Source organism: Centroberyx gerrardi, chromosome 1 (genome assembly GCF_048128805.1).
Source record: "Centroberyx gerrardi isolate f3 chromosome 1, fCenGer3.hap1.cur.20231027, whole genome shotgun sequence".
Classification (NCBI taxonomy): domain Eukaryota; kingdom Metazoa; phylum Chordata; class Actinopteri; order Beryciformes; family Berycidae; genus Centroberyx; species Centroberyx gerrardi.
Genome location: NC_135997.1, coordinates 4,360,871 through 4,388,204, shown reverse-complemented (window position 1 = coordinate 4,388,204; position 27,334 = coordinate 4,360,871). Strand labels below are relative to the sequence as shown.

General features: G+C 44.2%; 1 protein-coding gene across 1 annotated transcript in view; it reads left to right on the top strand.

Moving 5' to 3' along the window:
* shank2a (SH3 and multiple ankyrin repeat domains 2a) overlaps positions 1–21,111 on the top strand; it is a 122,023-nt gene extending 100,912 nt beyond the window's left edge. The window contains exons 16-24 of the mRNA XM_071913996.2: positions 963–1,098; positions 2,337–2,417; positions 2,534–2,542; positions 3,796–3,819; positions 4,987–5,025; positions 5,603–5,715; positions 7,024–7,129; positions 7,894–10,408; positions 20,577–21,111. Coding sequence (XP_071770097.2) covers positions 963–1,098; positions 2,337–2,417; positions 2,534–2,542; positions 3,796–3,819; positions 4,987–5,025; positions 5,603–5,715; positions 7,024–7,129; positions 7,894–10,408; positions 20,577–21,105 — 3,552 coding nt within the window. The 3' untranslated portion in view covers positions 21,106–21,111. The remainder of the gene's footprint in view (positions 1–962; positions 1,099–2,336; positions 2,418–2,533; positions 2,543–3,795; positions 3,820–4,986; positions 5,026–5,602; positions 5,716–7,023; positions 7,130–7,893; positions 10,409–20,576) is intronic.
* The last annotated feature ends 6,223 nt before the right edge of the window (positions 21,112–27,334 follow it).

Genomic DNA, 27,334 nt, shown 5'->3' with positions numbered 1-27,334 from the left:
CTTATGTGCTGTGGTCTTTGGGATGGGGCACATCAACAACACATGGAACACACTCACGCCGAGCCTGGGCTAAAAAGATGGACAGCAGCATAAAAAAACATGGTATAGTATAAAGCTGATCGCTAGCTACATGGTCATTTACCAGGAGAGCAGTAGTGGAGGAATTGGAGATCAGTGCAAATCGAGTGTAATTTACCGGACAGTATGCTTCTGCCTCCAATGGATTTAATGTTATTTTCATGGTCTTGGACCTTCCAGTTAGTCTTTGTGAACAGGAACAACTTTGTCCCAAACCTAAAACTCACACAGTCAAATCTTTAAGCTGTGATGTGATACCGTACTTTGTGGACTCATGCTCAACCAAACAGTGCTGTCAGTTCCACACCAGAGAATGTACCACAAAAATATACCATGTGACTGTCTTATCTATCTTTTTCAATTCATTCTCTATGGGAGGTAACAGTGAATTTTCTGCCTAGACAGACCAAACTGTCATAAGGCATATTTCAGAATTAAAATATTTCAGAGTTAAATTTCAGTGATGTTTTCCTTTTAAAGGGGAAATCTAAGGAAAACACTTACAACACCATCCATGTTTTTCTCTGAAGTGGGTTTGGCTTTGCTACTTTCACAACTCAGTTCAGAGTGTTATGAAATATAACGTAAATCCATGATGATCGGCCGGTTCTGTTCTCACTGCCGACACCAATCCTGCATGTCAGAACGGGCTTCAGGCTCTTTTAGACTCACACAGATGGAACATGAACAGTTCAGCAGCTCAGCCTGCTAACAGTCTGACTGTGGTCAACGCTCGGGCCGCTGTAGCATTTCAGTCTCATGTTACTCATGTTGCGTGAATAAAAAAGTCTGGTCAAGTGAGGAATTTTGGAAGTCCTGTAGAATCTACCACCAGCCATGGAATAACTCTCTTTTGTGTGTGTGTGTGTGTGTGTGTGTGGCAGGTGAACCAGGAGAATGTGGTGAAGGTGGGCCACAGACAGGTGGTCAACATGATCCGCCAGGGGGGAAACCGGCTCCTGATCAAAGTGGTGACGGTCAGCCGGAATCTGGACCCCGACGACACGGCGCGTAAAAAAGGTGAAGGACCAACCTGAAGATGATGTGGTGCGAGGCAGGGAAGCTTCAACAATTGAGTTCTCTTTTTTTTTTTTTTTTACAATACATTTTCACAATACAAAATATATTCAAGTTGGAATATGGTTACATGTACATACTGACTTATCACCCCCACCCCACTCTAACATAAACACCCACCCCCACCCACATCCTCCCATTCAGGGTCACACAAACAACCGAGAAGAAAAAAATAAATAAAATAAAATAAAATGTTACCAGCCCTGTCCTTTACATGTTTGGTATGTAAATTAACCAGTTTACATATATGACAGCTACAGATTATTCAGTCAAAGGATAGAGTTTCAAAATAACTAATAAAAGGAGACCAGGTTTCATCAAACTTTTGGCGTGATCCACGTACAGTATATCTGACCTTCTCTAATTTCAACATTGACATCACCTCCTGAATCCACTGCATAAAGGATGGCGGCTTTTTTGCCTTCCAATTAAACAAAATAAGTCGACGTGCCAGCAGAGAGGCAAATGCAATTGCATTTCTTTGGTGACCAAGGAGGCAACAATTGAGTTCTTGTTTGCTGAGCCCAAAAACCCCCAAAATCCAGTATGACTACTCCAAAAAAGAGTGAGGTATCCCATCCAAAACTGGGGTAAAAGTTACTGGATTTCACATCAAGTCTCAAGCAATTTAAATTGTGACTCCACTCCAGTCCTGGCTTGAGTCCAAGTCATATGACTCGAGTCCCCACCTCTGCTATAAATGCATGCAAGTTAATTTCTCTTCAACCACCTCTTCGTCCACTCCGCAATTATGGAGACTTTCGTCCCCGCTGCTGCACATTTTGATTTGTCCCTCTGCTCAAAAAGAAGGAAGAGAAGTTGGGGGGAAGTTTTATGAGCAGACATCAATCAAACAGACACTTGGCATTCCACTTGCCGACGCTCGCCAGACGTCGGAGACCGAGCTCTTCTTTCGACACCTCCCCTTTGTCGCTACGCTTGCAAATTTTTGACACTCACCTTCCCACAATCCTCTACAAAATGTCTACACCTGTCCTTGTTAGAAATGAATGGGGGGGGATAACTTTGTGTATGAGTTTTGCTGTAAGACTTGGAATCACATTTGTCTGCCCTTCCTCATCAATCTATCCTCCATTACTGAACACCCTGCATATTAAACTCTCTCATTATCTCTCTCTCTCTCGCTCTCTCTCTCTCTCTCTCTCCTGTCTGTCTGGCAGCCCCTCCACCTCCAAAGAGAGCCCCCACCACCGCTCTGTCTATGCGCTCCAAGTCGATGACCTCTGAACTGGAAGAGCTAGGTAAGAGCATCCTGGTTGGTTTGCCCTTCATTTGCGTTGTCATTAGGAAATCTCCTGTCTAACCACACCTCTCTTTGGTCTTCTCTCTATTCTCATTGGTTGGTTTTTCTCAACAGTGGATAAAGGTAAGCAGTAATGCTGCATAACCTTACATCATCCCGCCATCCCAGCTACAACATGAACGGCTTTTGCTGAAACGAATGCATTTTGAGTTTGTTGTTGCCATCATTCAGTTCATTTTGCCGTTTTGCTTTGCTTTGACTCTTTTAAAAAGGAAAAAAAAAAAAACACACACTCTTTTTTGCCTCAGAGGAAATTTCCCAGTCATCTGTGATGTCATCATGTCCTGTTCTCCTTTATCGTCTTGCATGAGGGACTCTTGTTTCTAAAGATACCCCCCCTCACGGGCCGTCGCCGTGGAAACAAGGAGCCAACCAATCATAAATATGACATCAGTGTGACATGAGCATCTTTGGTTTTCTGAACCGTGCGTGTGTGTGTGTGTGTGTGTGTGTGTGTGTGTGTGTGTGTGTGTGGGGTGGGGATCACTTTAGAGGGCCCCTGTGCTTGGCATTAAAGTGCTGTGCTGTCCTAATACCTTCTGACAGAGAGGACAGTCAGCGATTTTGAGACTTACAAGCAGCAGGAGACAGAAGAGGCCACACTGGTGCTAAACCAGACTCAGAGAGGGAGGAGAAAGAGGAGGAGAGAGGGACAGAAGCGGGACTGAAGTAGAAGGAAGGAGGGGAGGAAGGAAGGGAAGGAAGTATGCAAGATGGAAGGGAGGATTGGCGGGTGGATTGGTTGGAATAGCAGCTTGTGATTTATATATTTATGCATCAATGATCAATTGATGAGGATTGAGGATTTGCTGGCTTTGTGCACTGATCCAAAGAACAGAACAGGTAGAGAGATGAAGGGTGAAGATAGAGAAAGGAATCTAAATCACAGATAAATACTGACAGAACTATATTAAAAAAAAACTGATCTATGGTCAGCATGGATTTTGCTTTGCTTCAATGTTGCCTTGTGTGTAATTTTAACTGATGCATGGATGAATCTCGCTGCTTACTGCGATACATTTGCTTTCACTTTGATACATTTGCCTTGCAGTCTTCATACAATCATGGGAACATTCTTCAACATACAGTGCATCACTCGTCTTTCATATTGTTGTATGTGTAAAATGGGACGCACACAGCATGTGCATCTCCTGCTACATCAGTAGAAATGTACAAGTACGAAAGTTTCAACTCCAGACTTTCTCCAAATATTAAAGCAGCATAGAGTGCAATAAAACTTTATTCAGCATGGAAGAGGGATGGAGTCTGTTTTTATGGCTCTCAAGACTCAGACATCTTTTTCTATCACCCCTAAGCCACTCTAAGGAAAAAGAAAGGTGGTAAGTTACCGTAGGCATGTTTTATTCTAATCCAATACGTCCGATGAATGATTTATGTAACGTACTTCCCCCTCCCATCACTGTGATCAACAAACCCCTGTTTTAGTTGTTGAGGATTTATTTTATTTCTTTATAAGTTGATTTGTCTGACTAGCTTTTTTTTCCAATTTCAGTCAAACCAAATGGCTTAAACTCATAGTGATAAGTGTTTGCATGATTTAGAATGTGTTTTTGATTACAGTTGTTTTGAAGTTAATTTTGTTTTAATGGTCTCGGTGCATGGTTTAATGTTCTAGTGGTGTTGAATAAAATGACATTAATGTTTAGGCCCTTCTGTTCCTTGTACACAATCACAGATTATTGTTTCTGCAGTGACTCAGTTTTGATATTACACTGCTTGGATGCTGAATAGTTCATTATTCATTTTTGATTAAAGGGTTAGTTCACCTTCCAAAATGTTTAATTTAGGCACATCCAGAATCTGCATTTGCACCACAAACAGTAGCAAGTCCATAATCTTTATCGTCTGGGAGAGCTTCAAGCCTCAAACACAAAGAAACATAGCAGCAGACCCTTCATGAAGAATTACAAAACATTTTACTTAGAGCAATGTGTGTGTGAGTGCGTGTGTGTGTGTGTGTGTGTGTGTGTGTGTGTGTGTGTGTGGGTGGGTGGCTGTGTGGGTGGTGGTGTGTGTGCAAGTGCATGTGTGTTTGTGAGCAAATACACTAGTTGCTGTAAGTAAGCGTTTGCTCATTCTGCATGACCTAAAAAGGTTCGCTGCTGTGTTTCTTTTCTTCCTGTGTGCCTGTGTTCATACAGGCCTGTGTGTGTGTGTGTGTGTGTGTGTGTGTGTGTGTGTGTGTGTGTGGTGTGTGTCTGGGTTTATTCCAGGAAACGTTTCACTCACAGCTAAGTTTCCAGGGCAACAATGTTGCATGTTGTCTGATATGCTGTAACAGCATTCCAAGTGGGAGACAGATAGGAGAGAGAGAAACAAAGAGTCTGCATCTTTTGTGTGTGTGTGTGTGTGTGTGTGTGTGTGTGTGTGTGTGTGTGTGTGTGTGTGTTCCAGCTCTAACCATAGAGAAGGTCAATGATGCTCCTTTCCTCCCCTTTCCTCCCCTCTCCTCCTCTCCCCTCCCCGCTCCTCTCCCCTGTGTGTAGATGCTCAGAAGAAGAGGATTGTTTTCCAAGTCACTCTAAGTAATCACACCCCCAATGCATGGAAGCTTTCTACACACTAGATAAACCCGGTCAGGGAGGCGACATGAGGCTAGATCAGGGCTAGCATGTAGCTTCTCCGAGCAATATTTACATAAAGGTGGACTCTGTCTGATGGCATCATCACACACCACAGGGAAGTTCGAATCTGCCAAACTTGCCGTTGCCGCCTTTCCCACATTAGAGGCGCGAGAAAACATTGACAAAGATACGGCAACCTTGACAGATTCCACATTCATTGGTCATTGAACTATTAATACTATTAATTGAGGGAACGACCCTGAAAGTTGGATGATGCTGCTGAGTCGGCTGTTTTGAAAGGGCTTGCACGGCTTCCGAGGCTGGACGCAAACACACCCAGCACATTTCATCAAAGTCCCCTTGTTCCCTCCAGATGTGTTTCACTGTTTTCTGTTTCAGTTTCATCCGCAATTCAGAGGAAAGGGTCACTGAGAATGATTGGCTTGCATTTGGCCCGTGAGATCCTTAAGGCTTTGTAAGTAACTTCTGCACTTGTCCTTCTCGTTGCTCATGCATTATGTCCTGGTTTGTCTTGCAGACAAAGTGGACGAGGTGTTGCCCACCCAGAAGAACGCGACAGTCGATATGAAGGTAGCCACCATCAAACCACGCCCATCCAGTCGCTGCTTGGTTACGCCCACTGATATGAATGTAAGTGAACAGAATTAAACTCACTTAACATGGAATAATACATGCAGAAGAAGGACATTGAGTTAGTATCATCTTTTAAATCACTTAAAGGATAAGTTTGGTGATTTTGGATCTATATATAATTTGTCTCTTACACACCTGTAGTACTTGGACCTACAGACAATATTGGCTCTCGAGTCAGCTGTCAGTTGAAACAGCGAGCTCTGTTGCTAGGCCTCTTGTTGCTAACGATGAGTCAAAACGGGGTTTGTCAAAATATCTCCAAAAAAGCCAGTCTGTGAAAGCGATATGGCAACCAACCAACATATCTCTATCCACGGCCCAGAAAGCAGCAGCACCACATCATTTCCACTCAGTGGATCGTCTTCTACCAAACTGTACCCAGCTTAATATGAAACTGTTTACAATCTGAACTGACAGTCTGCAAAACTAGATCACTCCGCCAGTAACGCACTTTCACCCCATAGCAGTCTGTGCTGTGGCAGAGAAAAATAGTTCTGTGATTTCCTGATTAGTGAAAGTGTGCGTGATGGCAGAATTGTGTCATGAAATCAGAACTGATTTTAATTTATGTACTTAGCAACGTTTCCGTTTGCTCTCAGCTCCCCTGTGGAGCCTAAAATATGGCTTTTTTGGAGATATTTTGACAAGTACTACAGGTATGTAAGAGACAAATTATATATAGGGCCAACATCACCAAATGTATCCTTTAAAACGCTTTTATTGACTGCTTTTGATCCTGCTCACTTTTAATGTTGTGTTGTTTCTTAAGTTTCTTTTAGCTAATTTCATCAATGTATTTATTTATCTTCCTTTTAATGTTATTTCTATTGCTTACGCTTCTCATTTTATCTCATTATGTATGTTACTTTTCTTGTTTTTATGTCTTCTTTCAAAGCACTTTGTAAATGCTGCTTTCAGATAAGTGCTATATAAAAAAGTTTATTATTATTATTATTATGATTTAGCTAAAAAGGAAGATGAGCGGGCACATCTGCCTTGTCTTGGACACACTTCTTGCTAAGCATTGCTCTTTCCTGTGCCTGCAACCAGAATGGCTATTGGCAAATCAAATGTAGAGCAAGGCATAATTGCCCTTATCTAGCAATGTATTATGTAGTTAAATTCATTCTGTCTCATCCTATACATCATCTAAAGGAATTTGTCTTAGAGCTTAGTTGTAATGAGAGGTAATTGAAACTAAATGATGTTAGAACTGGTCTGCACAGCCAGCAGAGAGCTGATGGAAAGAGTGTGTTCCTGGATATGCCGGTTCACTCTAACAACACAGCAACATTTGGTTTGCAGTCCATGTATCATGACCGCCAGGGAGTAGCAGTGGTGCCGCCCACTGTGCCAGGGGCGTTCCTGGGGATACCTGCCAAGGGCACCATGAAAAAACAGAAGTCTATAGGTATGATATACATACATGTGTGTGTGTGTTTGTGTGTGTCATATAGAGATGTGAATTGTATGAACAGTATCCTGTACTGTTTGCTCTGTGCAAACCGACAATATTAAAGCTAATTATAGACAAATTAGAGTGATCCAGTCACCAAAGTGTGCTTTCAGGCGATAATATTGGAGGTCATTAAGCATATGCTGAAACCTCATTCTTTATGCTAAACTAGTGAGACGTCATGGGCTAATGTTATTCACAGCCCGTTTGATTCTCCATGCCATTGATAGCCCTAAGGCAGGCCTTTTTTTTGTAATAATCGCAATAAAAGCACTTTTAACATGTTCCGGGGAGCTCTCCTTAATTACTTCTTGTTGCCAAAGGGTTAGAGAATCAGGCTTATGGCCGTAAGTTTGCCAGTTGAAATACCCAACTGGGAAAATGTGAGCTAGGAGAAAAGGTCATGTTCTGGGAATGTTCTGCCCTCACTCACAGGCTAGGTGTTCCTGAGCAAGTGACCATCAGTAGAGGACTGCAGTTATATTGGACAGTTCCAAGATGAAAAAGTGTGTAACATAGAAGTTGACATTACTGAAATAAGTAAGCGTGCTCAGCAAACTTTCCCTGGATCAATAAAGGTTACAAAAAGAGGTCAACATATGTGACATTTCAAATGGAAAGAGGAGGATACACAGGAAATTAAAAATACAAATGTCTTCTCCAGGTCCTCGCATAACTTTCTCTCTCCCGTCTGCTCCTCTCTGCTCCATTTCTCCCAGGTACGACGGAGGAGGAGAAACAGGGATTCCTCACGCCTCCTCTGCTCAAGTTCTCCCGCAGCCTCTCTATGCCTGACACCTCGGAGGACATCCCCCCTCCCCCGGCCATTTCACCCCCTTCTCCGCCTGCCTACAACTCAGCAGCCGGCCCTACGCCCAGGGGCTACGGCACCACACGACCTACCTTCACCCAGAACTCGCCCGTCAACGCAGTGACAACCATTAGCCGAACTACAGACGTTGGTACGTTAAGGCGCGGCTATTACCGGCAGAGCTCGGAGCAGTTTGAGAGCACACGTAACCGAGGGCGCGCGCCGGTGCCCGAGAACCCCTACTCCGAGGTGGGCAATAAGACACTGTATGTGCCAGCCAAACCCGCCCGAAGGAAGGGCATGCTGGTAAAGCAGCCCAATGTCGAGGACAGCCCCGAGAAAACGTGTCACATGCCAGCGAGCCCCTCGGGCCCGGTTTCCATGCCAACCACGCCTGTAGAGCGAACGTGCTCCTCCATCCCCATCCCCACCATCATTGTCAAGGAGCCCTCCACCAGCAGCAGTGGCAAGAGCAGCCAGGGCAGCAGCATGGAGATCGAGCCCACCACCCCTGAACACCCACCTCTCACACCCACTGTTGGTGGAAGTGGCGGTTTGCGTCCTGAAGACCCAATGTCTCTGAGCAACCCATTCGCGGCAGCTATTGCCGGGGCGGTGCGAGACCGGGAGAAGAGGCTAGAAGCCAAAAAGAACTCACCTGCCTTCCAGTCAATAGACATGGGGGATGACGACATGAGTGGCCCCACTCCGACACCCCGCCTTCGCCACTCCAAGTCCATCGACGAAGGCATGTTCTCTAGCGATGAGCGGCTTCGAAGGATAATGGCTCCCCCTCCCGCAGCGCAGCTTGGGCCGCCTGTCGGGGGCGGAAGTGGCAACATGACGGATTTCAATAGCCCTGAGCCAACAGTGGTGCGGGAGCCTCTGAACACCAGAACAGGCCAGTGTCCTAACCTAGACAGTCCTGTTAGTCTCCCAGCTACTCCCCCTAAGACCCACTACAGTGCCAATGGGACCTACCTCCATCCTGTCACCGGCAAGCCCTTGGATCCTAATTCGCCGCTAGCCTTGGCCCTGGCAGCACGGGACCGGGCCATGAAGGAGCAGCAGAACCACCCACAGAATCAGCCACAAAATCCTCCTCAGGTTCAGCCACCACCCAAGCACGAACCCCAGTCCCTCCCTGCTCAGCCCAGTCACAAACCAGACCTCAACCAGCCGCTGTTTATTGACACCAAACTACGTTCTGGGATAGAGGCAGGTTTTGCTGCGATCTCCACAGCAACGATGGGGCGACCTGGCCGAGGCGGCCTGCGGAGGCAGATGACAGAGCAGAAATATGAGTCAGACGGGGCACGGGAAGAGCGTCAGCAGCAGGCAGTTGAGGAGAGGAAGAGCGCGCCAGCGGACGTGGCGGACACGTCACAGCCTAAGTCAGCGGGGCTGCTGATGGTCCACACAGAAGCAGGCACCAAGGTCAAACTCAACACCCCTGAGGTGGAGGGGCAGGACAGCAACAGTCCAGCTGAGCTAAAGGACCCCAACCAACCGGACCCTCCCAACACCCCATCCTCCAATCCCCAGCCCCCCTCATTGCGGAGGAGGAGCATTCCTGCGGGAGAGTCCATGGATGAACCAGTCAAGCTGCCCTTCCGCATCCCTCCTCCCCCTTTGGCCTCAGTCGACATCGATGAGGAATTTGTCTTCTCAGAGCCCCTCCCCCCACCGCTGGAGTTCGCCAACAGCATCGACATTCCTGACGACCAGGCTTCCGCCATCGCAGAGATGCTCCAACAGCAGAGACGGAACGGGGCGCCTTCTTTACCCCCCTACCACCCTCACGCTCCGCCGCCTGTCACTGAGCTACACAAGCGGATGGCAAACTGCATGCCCCCCATCTACCCTCCTCCTCCCCCCGACACCGATCCAGGGGTGAGCGACTCGGGCATCGAGGAGGTGGACAGCCGCAGCAGCGGGGATCCTCAGCACATGGAGACCACCAGCACCGTCTCCAGCATCTCCACCCTGTCGTCAGAGGGAGGTTTCTGTGACAGCGCTCTGGAGAGCCTCTACGCTGCCGCGGACGGACACGCCTTCCTGGTGGACCGGCCTCCCGTCCCACCCAAACCCAAAGTCAAGTCCGTCATCAATAGAACGTCGCTTTACCACGACGCCCTCATTGAAGAGCCCCCAGAGTCCTTTGGGTCACCGCCCCTGGCCCCTCCCCCTCCACCTGGATCTGCTCCGTCCTCTGAACCTCCCAGGACTCCCACTCAGCGGACATCCAAGCTGTGGGGCGATCAGCCCCCTGAGCTGCGGAGCCCCCCGTCCACGCCAGACCCCAAGAACACGGTTATCACCGAGCTGAGCTCCATTCTGCAGCAAATGAATCGCGACAGGCCGCCCAGGCCGGGAGAAAGCCTCGACTCCCCCACGGGGACCAGGGGGGCCTTCGGCACAAGGTACCTGATCTATCAAAAAAAGGGTTTGAATTCTTACTCTTTCTGTTTGATGTGTGTTTGATGTGCCCAATGTTTTCCATGTATTTACCTTTATAAGCACTGTCCATTGTTTCCATTGTATGTACCCTCCTCTTTTACTTAATTACTTAAAACACCATTTACTTTTATGGTTAGTTGTTAGTTGAAGCACTGCACAATGTACAGTGCTTCAATTAAATTTTAATTACAGTATTTGCATGTAGCTTTGTGTGGTGTTGTGTTTTAGCATGAATATCATTAGTTATTGTGTTAAGACTTTAGTATTATGTTGTTACTAAGCTTCATGGGCACAGTGGATATTAAGTTAAGATTAAGACTTAAGTTAAGAAGCATTATCCAAGCCGTTGAAAGGCCTTTCAGTGGTTTGGGTTGGGATAAGGCTGGACTGGTTTCCACTGGGTTTTGAAAGTATGAAACCAAGATATTGAAATTGCAGAGTCGGTGGTTGATTGTAGCTTTTGCATAGTGAGAGAGCAACCAAAGGTTAGTGGGGCTGCTGCGTTCCAACTTAGATTCACAGATTCTATGTTGTTTTGAGGTATGTGTGTGTGTGTGTGTGTGGGCACAGGTGTGTGTTTGTGTGTGAATTGAAGGGTTTATAGTAGCATGGTCAAATCAAGGCTCTTCATAGACTTCACATTGCTATGGCTCACTCCATACATACCACAAACACTGGACTTCAAATCCCCAGCATGGCTATACTGTCACACCTAGTTCTCTCTCCAAAACAGTAGTTGCAGTTGATATGTTTTTTCCATCATTGTCAGACAGAACTGGAGGTTTTCTCACATAGATTCATACTGAGTCTGTACAGCAACTGTTAACTATTCTCATCTCTGTTGATCATTCTGTTCCCAACATTTGGCAGTTTTGGTTATAAGCTTTCGGTCTGAGCCATGGAGTTACATTCACTGAACAGCCAATGTTTTCATGACATGAAGATCTGAAAATGATGTACTCTTGGAGTTTTTTTTCTCTGTTGCAGCCTTCATAAAGTAGCACTCAGCTACACAGCCTTTAAATCCAATCCATCATTTATCATCATTTTACCTTTCATCTACTGGGTCGCTTTCATTTGCACCGTTTTGCGTCTGCTGTCACATTTTTAACCTGAATGTTTACTAGGATGGATACAAAATCGTTAAGGATAAACTAATGAACACTGAATTTACTTGTTGGTGAGTCAGTCCCTATAATCAATGAATATGAAAGTGAATGGGGTTTATTTGCTGACATGGTTGTATTCTATGAAGGCGGATTTCATACAGCAGGTTTTATATTCTGCATACACGTTGTAGCTTGTGCCGGAAATACACAGGCTCAAATTTTCAATAAGTGAGACAACCTTTTGATGGACCCCGCGCCTGAACCAGCGCAGCTCATGGTTTTTTTAAACTCACCTCTCCCCTGTATGAGGAGGAAATAAAAAGCACGATAAATAATTCACCGGTCACATGCATTTTACATGAATGGTCCCATCGCTCATCAGAGAGGTGTAGCGAGCGGAGAGAGAGAGAGAGAGAGAGAGAGAGAGAGAGTCAATTCCTCTCTGCGGTCATGCTTTCTAATCTAATAAACACTGCTAGATCATCACAGCGGCGGCCATTTTGGTAATTAGAGTGAGATGCCCAACAGCTGCTTAGGTCTGGCCTTGTGTATCCTCCTTCACGCTTCATGCCACATGCTATCATATTATCCTCATATTCCTCCTCTGCAGTTCACAGTCATGCCTGTTGACCTTTGCACCTTGTACTCATTTCATTTTCAGCTCACGCCTCTCTATCCTCATCTCCATTTCCTCCAGTCTCCTGTAGTTCCTTCACCTCTTCTTTCTTCATGCCCTCTATGTCTTCCATCTTCACAGGTAGGTTTCATCCGCTCTTATCACGTCACACTGAAGCCCTGTTTCCACTTGTGTGTGTTTATTTATATACCGCCAATGTGGTACCATGTGGGACATTATGTCTTCATGATGGCGTCTGTGTGTCTGTGTGTGTGTAGACACATTCTTGTGAACACTCAAGAACGATACATGAAACTTCATACTTGCACCACAGGTTCCCCCTATAGAGTCGATGATCTGATTAGATTTCGGAGCACCTTGCTGCATAAATTTGCATAGTAATAAGGAAAAACTGCTTGTCTTGAAATTACTATAACTCCTTATTGTTTTAAAACAGAGTTCATATTAACCCATATTAGCCTATGTGTTATTATATGTAATGACAAGTATTTTGACATAGAAATATAAGCTAATTAATGCATTAGTTAGCTTAATTGATGACCTAATTAGACAAACTGGTTATGTTTAATATATCATGGTGATTATGGCAGGACTCTAGGGAGCTCAAGTGCCTCTTGTTTTAAAAAGGTGCATTGCCTTTAAAGTGGGAAGTCGGATAGGTAATTATTATTATATGCTATTATTAGGTTTACGATACTAAGGAATCAGGTGTGTGAAGCTGGCAGCCTCTCAAATGAAACTGCTCATTCCCTCCAGCCATGCATGTACAATGGTTTCCTGAACTGAGAGGAGCGCTTTGCAAAGGGAAATGAGTAATAACTACCAGGAGGCAGACATGTTTATGCACTTAAGCTACATTCATATCATGTCAGCTTTAGCGTAAATAGGAGCTGCCAACTGGGAAAAAGCGTTCACGTCAGCCCCCTAGTGGGGATTACAAGTAGGACATGTGGGATTTCTTGTGGGCTCCGATATTTCGGACTTGATGTTACGAATTGCGGAAGTGTGTCAACACAGGCGGCAAACACTGCAGCGAAACCACTGACGTCTGCAGTCCAAGATAATGAAAATCTTAATTATTAGTTATATTCACAGCTATACAATCATCTCAACTTATAGGAAAGGCGAGTAACGTCTGCTTCAGTGGTTGATTTTAAATTCAGAAATACAAAAATTTGATTAAAGATTTTGGATGTGGGCGTTCCAACAAGTTAAACACGTTAAAGGGTAACTTAGGTATTTTTCAACCTGGACCCTATTTTCCCATATTTTTGTGTCTAAGTGACTAAAGGGGACAACAATTTTTGAAATTGGTCCAGTATTGAGCGAGATCGCTTCAGCCGGCAGCCGCGAAACGGGCTGCAATGTAATCCGACGGGGCAAATCGCACCGTAATGTACGTCCACTAAAAGTTCTTGCTTGCACTATAAGTGTCTGACAACATTATGGAAAGGACCCTACAGAGAAATGAAACGTTTTTCTTTACCTTTCACTTGATCTGGTCTGTGTGTAACTTCCTGCAACAACTCAACTCTCGCGAGACTTGAGCGAGACTTGGTTACACACAGACCGGATCAAGCGAAAGGTAAAGAAAAATGTTTCATTTCTCTGTAGGGTCCTTTCCATAATGTTGTCAGACACTTATAATAACAATCTGAGCCTGTCAGTGGCAAAAACAAGCACTTTTAGTGGACGTACATTGACGGTGCGATTTGCCCCGTCGGATTACACTGCAGCTCGTTTTTGCAGCTGCCGGCTGAAGCGATCTCGCTCAATACTGGACCAGTTTCAAAAATTGTTGTCCCCTTTAGTCACTTAAACACAAAAAGATGGGAAAATAGGGTCCAGGTTGAAAAATACCGAAGTTCCCCTTTAAGGCTTCTAAGTTGTACCAATAAAATGTCACCTTGATCTTTTGCTTCTTCCGATGTGACATGATCGCGGCATTAGACTCTTATTCCTAAACCGTTGCAGAAAAATCTTGCTAGGCAATTGCACATGGTCTTGGCATGTGTTGCTCTGAGGTGTGTTTGTGTGTGTGTGTTGTGTGTCAGATGGTGTTTGAACCCCACTCCCATGTATGCCACCAGTGTCTAACTTTATCTACCTCCATGCCCAGAGGGGATCTGGTGTTGTACTCCTTGGTCTTGTGGAAAGGAGTACAACACCAGAACCCCTCTGGGCATGGAGGTAGATAAAGTGAGACACCGGTGGCATACATGGGAGTGGGGTTCTGGTGCTGTACTCCTTCCTCTTGTGGAAAGGGTTTCCAGGCAGCAGAGAAGCAGATAAGGTTTAGTCAGCTGGAGACGGACAAAGATGGAGCGCCTTAATGTCATTTGTACCTGGGAGAAGAGGCTCTCCGAGGGGAGAGGAGGTCCTGCTTCTGAGGCCATCAAACAGATGGCAACAGAGACAGAGAAGATGGCCTAGATTCACACATGCTCTCTCTCTCTCTCTCTCCCTCTCTCCGAATCCCTCGCTCTCTCGCTCTTGTGCATCATTTCCTTCCTGCTCTCCCTCTTATTTTCTCCCTCTCTTACTCATATTAAAATCCGCCTTAACACCAACGGTAACATCAGATTTTCTCCTTTGGACATTTGTGTTTTGTTGTTTTTTTTTGTTATCTTTTTTTTTATCCCTGTCTCTTAGCCTCCCAGATTAAATGTGCGTTGGTTGTGCCTGTGGACGAAAGGGTTGCCTAGCAACCGGCTGATGAGAGCAGCCTTGAGGCCTGCAGGAGTGATGTCAGTCTGATTAGAGTCGGGGGAGGGGTGTGTGTGCGTGCGTGCGTGTGTGTGTGTGTGTGTGTGAGAGAGAGAGAGAGAGAGGATGGCGGGCCTAACCCTCAGCAGAGTTCAACATCATCTCACGCAGGTCACGTGCTGCGCTGCTTTAGTAGGCCACCGTTATGTAACCCAGCATAGTCGAGTCAGTCTGTAACGTGTGTGTGTGTGTGTGTGTGTGTGTGTGTGTGTGCGCGCATTCAAGCTTCTATAAATAAAGCCAGCGTGTGCATGCATGCGTATGTGTGTGTGTGTGTGTGTGTGTGTGTGTGTGTGTGTGTGAGCTGGTATGCTTGTGAGGCTGTGTGTACTGGAAGGAGCTGGGAGTCATGCGATGTGTGTGTGGGTGTGGTGAAGGCGAGGTCTCCCACCACAGATATCAATAGCACTGCATCACTTTCCTCTCAACCTGCACAGCTGAGAGAGAGTGAGTATTGTTCAAGAACAGGATTTGGCTGAAGCAGGAACCTGAAGGCCAGTGGAGGACATGTGTTAACATTACTTGCGTGTGTGTGTGTGTGTGTGTGTGTGTGTGGGTGCATTTGCGTGCATGCTTGACTGTGTGTACGCACTGTCTGTCTATGTGCGTTACTTCCGTAGTCCACAGTCACCTAGTGCGATCATGATGTAGATGAGTGTCGGAGGGATTATTGTGAAAATATACGAGCTGATTATGGATCACATGCCACTGAAAAATGAATGAGTGCTAAGTTACAGTTGTTGAGTAATGTTTGACTAAATGACTCTTTAGATTACTTCCACATAGGGCTGGGCGCTAATCAAAATTATCGTTTATTGATTATTCAGTGGAATCATATCGTTATGATATGGGGATTTTGGGATATTGTGACGCACAATTCTCCTGTCTGAACTGATGATAACAAACTTTTACAAACAAGATTTTATTTAAAAACTCTGACAAGATGAGAGGTATGAAACATTTTAAGGAATATTATTTGAAAATTTCAATTTTGTTTGACATCACACCTAACATTACCATTTGGTTCAACGGGATGGACATTATTATTATTGATTATTTAACATGTGATATTGCATATGTGAGCCATATTATGATATAAATATCGATATCCTTATGATTATTGTGATATTGATATCAAAAATATCACCCAGCTCTACTTCCAGACCCTTATATACACAAGTGATGCGTTTTAGGTGGTGGCCTGTCTCGATGCAAAAACGTTATGTTTAAACATTTTGTTTGTAGTTAACGAGACAAAAATGTATCTCATGCACAAGTTGTCTGTGGTGTGCTGTTGCCCATAGGAGAAAAATTTGCCAGTGGTGGGAAAAGTCCTCAAATCCTTTATTTAAGTAAAAGTAGCAATACCATAATGGAAAAATACTCCATTAAAAGTAGAAGTTCTGCATTCAAAAGTTTACTTAAGTAAAAGTATAGAAGTATTAGCAGTAAAATGTACTTAAGTATCAAAAGTGATGCAGTATTGATGCATTAACCTGTAAGAAGTATTTTAATGTTGTCGGTCTAACTGCTCCATGTACTGTTGGAGAGTTTAAACTCTAACAATGCAACATATTTTATGAGCTTATTGTATGTTTTGTATGTAAAACCTCATTCTGCAAACTAACTAGTAACTCCAGCCGTAGTGGAGGAAAAAGTACAAGATTTCCATCTGAAATGTAGTGGAGTAAAAGTATAGAGTCTCACAAAATGGAAATACTCAAGTAAAGTGCCAGGACCTCAAACCTGTACTTGACTACAGTACTTGAGTACTTTCCACCTCTGAAATTACACAGCATATACACCCAAAAAACAAAACCACAGCACCATTCTCTTTTGTTTTATGTGACTGTTGGCAGCTGCAGCAAATGGCAACAAGGTCAGAGAAGCTAAAGGAGGCATTGTGCTAATTAGTCTAATAGGCAATTACATACTTTTCACATCAATTTAACCCCCGTAACAAAAAGCGTGTAATAGATGAAAGAATACCAATTAGACAACCGTTCGACAGATCTCAGGTTAATAAGTATATTTAAGCGTTTGCTCTGTTGTTTGAAATCAGCTCAGGAGGGCAGTTGTGCAGTCTGGCCATGACCCGGGAGCAGCAGCCACAACAGCACACTACACCCAACGTGGTGCAGGGAAATAGGAGCAGAAGTTGATTGAAAACGGTTGGTGGGAATGAAAGATAACAAGGCAGATTGGATGAGTGTGTGAGCTGAAGTCGCTGCGTGTGTTTAGCTGGTATTTCTATCCGTTTCGTGAGTCTACGGAGAAAAATAAGTTATAAATAAGTAAGATTTCCCTCTCCTCTCCGTCACTTCCTTGTCCAGACAGAAGGGAGTGTGGGAGAGACTTGTCACTTCAATAAGGATGTATGTTCTTCGCTGCGTTGTGTCACTGCCATCGCATGTCGTGTGTGTATTTGTGTGTGTTGGTGTGTTGCTACATGCTGTTCATATCACGTCTCATGTTGTCACCATCCTCTTGTCTCTCTTACTCCCATCTCATCTCACCACCGTGACTTCTGCGGAAAAGCTGGTGTTGAAAAGCGCGAAGCTGTAAGTTTTACCCACGGTGCAAAGCGGCCTCGGCTCTGCGAAGGCGGTGCTTTCGCCATGGCCCAGTTCCATTTTGGCAAACGCCGGCCCTCTCAGTCCCCTTCACTTCCCTCGGGCTGTTCCATATGTTAGGAGAGCAGGGAAGAACAATATCTAGGGTAAACGTAGCGCCTCGCAATTGGCTGAAAAGTAAATGTAACGGTGTAGAGGTCAGAATTGGCCTGTTTTCTGCCTCATAGCTTGATTTGCAAATCTAAACTGTGGTGTGAGACGAGACAAATTTGGTTTATACAGGAAGTTTTGATGTAGGCACCCCAAAAAATTCAATAAAATTCAATCTGTCTTTATTGAGAGAATAATCAAGCAAATATTCAGGGAACAAATTCCACGAGGGAAGTTGAAGGACGGCGTGATTACTCTATTCTGAGTGGAATGTGTGTGTGTGTGTGTGTGTGTGGTGGGGGATGTCCTTGTGTGTCACTGCTTGTACTACTCCAAATAACACCACATCCATCACATCTCTCCATCTGGGATAGCAGGTAGCATGGGGTTGGTATTTTTCTCTCTCTCTCTCTCTCTCTCTCTCTCTCTCACACACACACACACACACACTTCTGTCTTCCTGTTCCTCCTCTGTGTGTGTGTGTGTGGTGGTGGGACGTGTTTTCAGATGTACTGCTGTCTCAGTTAGACTTGTTTGCTCTGTTCTTGTCATAATACTTGGCTCACTTGAATGGAAAAGTCAGTGATAATAACAATGATAAAATCCCTCCAGATGAGTTAGATCTCCTCCAAAGACACACAGCACCTTCAGTACAACACTGAATGTTTAACTAGTTTAACGTTTAACCCTCCAGCGACTTCTGACTAAACTAGGATGCTAACTTAAGAGCAGCGCTGCGGTTTATTCCCTCATATTTTGTGTACAAATAGGAATAATAAGAGGAATGATTCTTTGCTAATGTGAATACTTTCTCCGGGGGAAAATGGCTACCGTACCCTTGTGTACTGTAATAGTGCACCAGCTTCCCCCCTCGTACTGTAAGGGCTATAAAAAGGTTACAGTAGCTAACCTCCCCCTCCCTATCTTGTTGTTGTCGTACACACACATCCATTAAGAGCTGGTAGGTGGACTAAGTGCTGCAGGCTTCCCTCCAGCTTCAGAGCAGACTGTCTCTCCTGCAGCCGCTGTGTGAGTTACAACCGCTCATGTAATAACTTCCATTAACCTAATAAACCATCAACGCAATAACAATCTGAAGTTAATATTGTGACAGCGTTCCCACAGGCCTGGAGAATCCTTCAGAGTTTGAGGAAAATAAAATAAGGCCCTTGAAAGGTTTTGAAGATGAATGGATGGCCTTGAAAGTACTTGTTTTTTTTTTATTAAATTATATCACCCAAATTCATCAATATGCCTCAGCTCTGTCCCTCCGAGCATCAACACTTGTGATGGAAATTTGTGTTAAAATGAAGGATTTCACCAGGGTTTAATAATCCTTTTAATGTAATAACATTTCCAGTAATTTAATGAAAGTGACCTAATAACTTTTTTTCCCCTGTTAATGTAATTATGATTCCATTATTGGGTTTTATTAGAATAATGAGAAGCTTGAAATTTTCAGTTTTCCAAAATGAAATGACTGAACTGATAATGTAATAGCAGTCAAAATTCAACTGTCACCGCCTCACAAATGTGGTTATTAACTATGGTGCTACACCATAAGCCATGGAAAAGCCATCAATACGTATGGAGGTCTTTCTTACATTTCAAAACATTTTAATCTTCCTGTTAATGTAATAAAACCCAATAATCTAATGATTATTACGTTAACAGGAAAAAAGTGATTACGTTAACTGTAGGTAACATTTATTCTATTAATGGAAAATGTATTGCATTAACAGGATTATTACACTATTAGCTGCAAATTGTAATGTTAATTGTTTACTATGCTAATGGAAGTTATTACATTAACACTTGTTCAGAAGACTGATTGGTTAATTAGACTTGCTGGTACTAAACAACTGCTGACAAAATTGACAAGCTTATTCTCACTGCACCTGTTTTTTAGGGTGAGGATATTAGCTTCTGTATTGACTTTGAATCCAACAGGATTTTTTTTTATAACCCACAGTGCCTTTGTTGAAGAGAATCGGCTAGTTTAGTAAGGTAGAAATGGTGTTGAAGTATGATACAGTAAAGCCACTCCACCAGATGTGTAAAGAATTTAATCCTTACCTTTCATCATTACCTTTTCCACCGACCACAGCTTTGAAATGTCAGGATTTGCTCTTGTAAGGAGGGTCAAATACAGGGAGCCGCCATCTTTATGCACCTGGAGCTCAGAGGTTTATGAAGCTGATGAAAGGTTGAGTTCTTGAACTGTAGTTTTGCTTCACTTCATGTCTGAGAGAAACTGGTGTCTTACAAAGTCAAACGTTCTGCTGACTATAACATCTCCAAAAGTGACTGGACCTGTTTCCAGTTTCATGCTAAATAAACCACAATAAAACCATATTAAATACCCTGATATAGACATATAATATTAAAGCTAGAAAATAATTAGGGGGAAAACTCTCTTAAATATCAGGAAAATATAAACTTGACTGAAAATGTCTTAAAATAGATTAAAGCCAGATCCTGACCACACACATTCTACATGAACTGCTGTGGATTCTGTGAAAAATAGATTGGGTGTAATGCCACCTAGTGTCCACTTGGCAACATTACATTATTGTATCCATTCAGAAATTAGTGTTTAGGATAACAGTCTAAAGTTAAATATTTTTAGTCAAGTCTCATTTTTAACTCTTCGAGGCAACGCACACCGAGTTACACAGACACCTCTGTCTTAACTCCAGTATGAAGTTCAAATTGATGAATAAACATAAAAAAATAGATGAACATTAACTTCAAGATCATCTCAGGTTTTACACTCAGTTGAAAAAAATAAGGTCCAACATTGCTCAGTTTGTTGCGGAGCTGAAATAGCTTGTGTACCATCAGAAACACCATGTGACCCTGAATAACCTCTCGTCTTCTCTCTGTTCCTCTTAGGCCTCCCACTGAAGACTCAGGAATGCGTAGCAACACCGCCGCCGCTGCCGCCCTCGCCTCCACCCCGCCCAGCAGCCTCCCGCCGCAGCCCCGCCCCTGCAGCCCGCCGGACTCCGCCTCCTCCCTGACCCCCTGCTCCTCGCTGCCGCCCTCCGTGTCGCCCACTCTCACCGACGTCTTCGGCCTGCCCACCCCGCCCATGGGCAGCGGTGGCGGCTACAGCCTGGGCTCCTCGTGCGGCGGCAGCGGAAGCTCGCGCTCCCCGTCGCCGCTCACGCTGATGCAGGCGGTGGCGGCCTCCGGCAAGCCGTTCGCCTCCAAGCCCATGGAGCTGTGGAGCAAGCACGACGTGGCGGACTGGCTGGAGAGCCTCAACCTGGGGGAGCACAGGGACGCTTTCCTGGACAATGAGATCGAGGGCGCCCACCTGCCCTCCCTGCAGAAAGAGGACCTGATAGACCTGGGCGTGACGAGGGTGGGCCACCGCATGAACATCGAGCGGGCCCTGAAGCTGCTGCAGGACAGATAAGCCCGGAGGAGAGGGGGTCGTGACGAGGGGAGTCAGGGCAGAGGAGAGGAGAGGGAGGTGTCGCTGATCACTTTTACCGATCTCTTCATCAGACGCAATCTCAAGTTGTGGAACTGGGTAGAAGTACTGTCCAACCTGATGCTGCCTCTTGCTGTTTTTGTCCTCTCTCATCCTCCTTTGTCGCCCTCATCTCAGCGCTCTGGTCGTGTCCTCGCTCTTCCTCCTTCCCGCTGTCCCAAGCATCAGGGGATCATGGGATGTTGGGAGGAATCGCAGGGAGAGAGAGAAGAGAATAGCTGCTACGTCACATCCAGGAGAAAGAAAGCAGAGGAGGCCAGTATGAAGGACTGTCAGAGAAACTCTGGAATACTTTGTCCTCAAACACTTTGGAATACTGGAAGAAATCCTGGTCTGGACGTTTATTTGACATAAAGACTCGTGCTCACCCAACTGCTTTGGAATACTCAAGACTTTTTCCAGCCACCCCGGTGTGGGTGCATGAAAAACCAGCTGAGCTGGTCGTTGCTCCTTTTCTATCTTTGCTAGAGTTTGTTCAGAGAATAATATTTCTTCACTAGAGTCCTACCGGAGTTATATTTCTGGGTGCATCTAAGGTTGTAGAGAAAATTTGAGATAGACTCCCTTTTTTGCTTTTCACCTGTTTGTGTCAAAGTAAGAACATTAGCTGACATGTTTTACTGAATACTAAACCATATCTTGTGTCCACACACACACACACACACACATACACAAACACACCTTATGCACAGTGCCACATACTGACACACGCAAACAAGAATACACACTTTATTCACAGACACAAACACACTTGGCATGTATACACACACCGTTACTGCGATGGCCTTCTTCTCCTGAGAGAGAGCAAAGTTTGGTGAGTGGCGGTCAGAGAAGCTCCACTGTAGCAGGTGCCAGTGTCTTGGGGGAACTCCAGCCCCTCGCCAACCTCCACCCGCCCCGCCTCCACCTGAGCATTCAGCATCGAAAAGGGGAAATCCAGGACGGGACGGTGTTGTCACAAGATACCACGAGCGCCCAGAACATGAGGTGCAACACACAGCGTGATGTGGCACACTGGACCAGATGGTTATAAATCCTCACCTTACAATTGTTGTACCAGCTTTTCTGGCTGTCATGGCAATATTGTCCTCTCCTGGCTTTCCCCTCCTGTTCTGTGTGTATGTGTGCGTGTGTGCGTATGTTACCATCTGAGCCCAAATATCACTATAGATCCACTATATAGGCCACAGTATAGGGAAACTAGAGCTATTCTTTACTTTTGTATCTTCATTATGTCACATCTCCCTCCAGTTCAGCATTAGCAGGTCAACGCCAGATGTTCATTTCGCCCCACAGTAATGCTAATGTGTGAAACACCCTGTGTGAATGGTAGAAGTTGAAGTTTTTCTTAAAAGAGAGCGTTATAAGATGTGTGTACCAGCAGCCCTGTATCGGTGCAGCGAGATGACTGAGAGATACTGTGAAGAAGTGCAGTTCTGTGACGCAGAAACGCAAAGTCAAGGTGTTTCAGACCCTCCGCCCGTCGTAGTCTGCTGTGTTTCTATGGAGAAGGCTGGGGATGCTAACAAAGCTGTTCATTGGCAGCCCCTGCAAAACTAGACCATCCGTCTTCGAGGCTAAGTGCGATGTTTACTTGTAAATGTACTTATTTAGGTCGATCCTTTAGACTGTAGAGCGACGGCAGCCAGATGACATGAAGACCCGCCGAACGTTTTGACACCCAGAACAGATGGAGAATCTGCGGCAGAAGGGTTTTATGTTGAATTATGCGTCCAAACAAGTCTGCGTGCTTTTCCCCTGCCCTCTGTGCAAGAAATAACCAGAATCCATCCTGACGCAGCAGGCGGATGTCCGTCTCAGTAAGCCTAGTCTGCGACCAGAAAGGGGCGGGAAGCCATTTATGATCCGTTTCAGCTGAACTTCAATTCTGGATGGGCAATTAACTCTCTAACCAGAGAGACTAAAAGCTTCTCAAAGCCCCATTCATATCAAGTCCTGCTCCAGTGAGTCTAATCACAGCAGGAGAGGCAGAATTCAAACATTGTTCTGAGGATAGTGTTTTCATCCTATTTAAAACTAAATCAACATTTATAGAAGCGAGGGATTTGTACGTGTTGGCATTGATTATGGGCTGATCAGAAGTACAGTTTGGACTGTCTACATTGTGATGAAATGTGTGTATAAGAGTGATTAACAGAGGATAAACATAGTCTATTTGATTATATGTATAGTGCTATTAAAGGTTTAGAGTAAAAAAAAAAAAAAATTCTATGAAAGCTACTTTATAGTTGCCGGAGCTGACTTGTCAATGACACTCTACTCTCATTTGCCCCATCATCCTTTAGAGGATGCCTTAAATAGCTCACTGTTCCCTATGAAATGCCCTTCCTCCAGTACCTGCACCTCCGTCGGTTGTATAGTTCCATATAGAAAAAGACTTCTATATATCTCGAAGTAGATTTCTTTCAGAGTGCACTTCAGAGAGAAGTGCGGTAGCGATGTGCTCGACACTGACCCGACGTCTGCGAAACATATCACTTTGAAAACGTTTCACCCTGAGCGAATCTGCGCACCGTTTTGGTTCCATATCACACTCCATAACTTCAGGTGTATTAGCGCAGATTAAACTCATCTGCCTCTTTATTTTTTTTTTCCCCTTTCTCCAAGCGTGTAGGTGCAGCATTTTCAAGGAGAAAACAAAAAAAAAAAACTAAAAAAACATACACAAACTCTGTGTTCTGTGAACATTAGCCGTATGTTTGCATTAGATTATATAACGGTTATAGTTAGGAAAGCCCTATGATCCAACCCATCCTTCATCTGGTGAGCTCCCCTCTCCCTGTGTGTGGCAGTGTGCTGATGTAAGGATGACAAAAAAGGGATCGTTCAGAGGATAAAGGGTGAACTTTTTCAGGCGGGCTGTGACAGAAGGCTCGCGAGGGACAATGCTGCTATAATCTGTTCCTGTTTGAACATAAGTTATTTTAAAACAAGCAACTGAGTGTCTGAGGGGGGGTAAAAAAAAAAAAAAAAGCACAGTATTTTTAAAGATTTGTATAGAGTTCTATGAAATTTTATAGAGGTTATCTGAACAAAAATGTTCAACTCTGATGTGTGGATTGCCAAAAAAAGACATATTATATAGATAAAAAGTGAATACTATTAGATTTATGGGTTATGTAAGAAGCAATATTTATTCTGAATGAATTTCCTTGGTTGTGTTTTTTTCCCATTATAAAGTTATATATCATGATATGATCACTTGTCAGTGTTTAATGAAGACTTGCCTAGATACACTCTCTACCGCAGTAGTAGACTTAAGACATTTTGGCCAATCAGCGAACAAAAACAACAGATCTCTCTCTTCTGAACACCATCTGCCTGACGAGAAATCTCTCATTTCCCGAAACTCCTGAGTCTAGAGTGTGCAACGTGTGTGTAAATGAGCAAAATCTGACATGCTGTAAATTTTGAAATGTATCTGCAGGCCATCTTGGTAGGAAAATATACTAAACATATATATATATATCTATATATACATATATATAAATCCACCAAAAAAGAAAGAATAGCGGTGGCTGTTGCCCTCATGGGAAGCAGCGGGTCACTGAGCTGTTTTCTCTGTGGAAACGTAGAGCTGAGTAGATGTAGTAGGAGTCTAAAGAGCATCACCGTGGCGTGGCTATTCACCAGGCCCTGCTGAGGACAGGCACGGCTCACTCACCCACTTCCACTCCCCGTCAAAACACTGCTCCCACCCAGTCACTGTCAAACATTTTGGGTAATTGTTCATTTTCTTTTCTTTCTTTTTGTTTCTTTTTTTTTTTTTTTCCCTCGGTTGATAGATTTATTATTTTGATTAAGTCTTCATAGAAGCTAAGATGTTTTTTCGGTAATTTGTGCAAAGACTTGTGTTCATGTTTTCTATGTTGCTGTAATTTTGTGCTACTGAATCATCATAGAGTCAACTAATTACTGAGACGAAAAAGAGAGAGAAGTTCCTGTAACTGCACTCTTCCTTCCCCCCATGCCCCCTCGAATCCTCAAGACTTCTTGTATGGCAACCAAAATTCACTGTAAGAAATAAATATAACATTGCACTAGTGTTGTATCCCTCTCGCTCCTTACATGTATCCGCCTGTCGGAGCCATTTGTGTGCTTCTTGTCTTTATGGTGTCGTGTTCGGATCAGCATCTTGACACTGGATGGGGATTAGCATTATATCAGATATGAATTCACAAATGCAGTTAAATTGAGAGCGTCTTCGACTAAGTAACAACTAAGTAAACAAACAAGTAGCCAAGAGAGAGGCTTTGAGTGAGGAAAAAGGGAGAAAAAATTGACCATAATGACAAAATTGCCACTATACCTGCTATTTGTTCTTAATACCTTTAAAGGCAGATAGAAAGAATAATGTATTCAACTGAAACTGACCAGTGCTTATGCCAAGTTGCTAATATGAGGTGCTGAAGGACTGAGCCAAAAACAAGCCTACAGCTCATCACCCTCCTTTTAGTTCTCTAATGACACGAGGAAACTGTAGACTTAACTTTCATTCAGATAATATCCTTTCATCACCAAGCCAGCGGTGCGAGAGGAGAAAGTGTTTTATGTGACATTCAAGGATGCATGTAGCAAAACTAAGCATAGAATAGTTTGTGCCTCATTTCTTTAGTGCCGCTGACCTAAAACAGTTTAGTGCAGGGTAATACGTTTGTGAAATTTGTTAATTTATACACTTGAATGTTGATCTGGATCCTGTGTCACAGAGTCTGCAGTTGGATCCAGATCAACAAACGCTATACTTGCAATCAGATCAACATTCAAACTACTCTGGATAGATTTTGGATGGGAAATGTTATGTGGTGTGGTACAATATGCCCCCACACTGCGCAATGAGATGAAAGCAGGATCATACCGGGTCACCAAACTGCTTCATGAGCAGCAGACAGGAGGGACCCCAGGGTGGCCTCCTGCCTCCTGCTGTCCAGATCTGTCACTGCACCCTGAGGAAGGGAAAACACATGAGAACCAGACTATGATGTGGACACACAAGAGGACATCAGTGGTGATTCTAGGACTTTTTAAATGGAGGGGCCAGGAGGGGGGGGGGCACTAACTTGGGGGGGTCCAATGACCATAAGCATATAGTGCAATGTACTGTATATATAGTTTGTTTTTAATCAATTGTGTGTACTCAAGATTCAGCAAATAAGTTTGAATATGCTCAGAAACAAGTTGTTAAATTATTACCCAATTATTACAAAGTTGCACAAACAGTGAAAGTGAAACCGAGTACAGCTCGGGTCTCACCATTCCCAGCAATGTTAAAAAGCCAACATTGTGTCGCCCATAACTCTGTCTGTGATCACTTATTTTGTGTTTCAACATAATGTATAACACAACAGGCTACAGGTGTTGTCACTGACTATCTTTCTGTTTCTGTTGTCAGACGAGTAAGTCACTGTGATCCAGTCACAAAATGCTAACTAGCTAATCAAGGCTAATTTCTGCACTGTACTGCATTTTGTGACCCTCGATCAAATCTTTTTTTTGGTTGAACAGTCGTCTGACAACAGAAACAGAAAGATGACAACACCGGTATTGTGTTATACATTATGTTGAAACACAAAATAAGTGATCACAGGCTTTTTAACATTGCTGGCAATGGTGAGAACCGATCTACACCCTGTGGAAGTACAGCAGCCGTGGGCCTATTACTGCAAGGAATCATTTGACTTGTGTTGTCCAATGATTATTTAGCTAAAAAATATCTGGAAAAAAAGAAACATAATATTGGTACCTGTGACACTCTTCAGCTCATCTTTCTGTGCCTTGGTCACTTAAAACAATATATCAAATATCAAATTTCTGTCAATTTCAGTGTCAATCAGACTTAAACAACCAATGATGTACAAGAAAATTTGGCCCTGACCCCCGCTTTGGCTCCGCCCCTGGCATGCTGCTGAGATGGACACACACCATGGGAGGAGCAGCATCATTATCCAACCCTCTTCACACACTGCGTTAAAACAATACTTAACTTTGGTGAGACATTTTCACTTTTAAGCGTACAGACCTCCACTGATGTTCAGGAGCAGTCGGCCTCCAGCATGAGCCGTCCTTCTGTTAGATCCACATCACAGAAGAATCATGTCGTCCCCCATGAATGATGCAGGCACCCCATGGG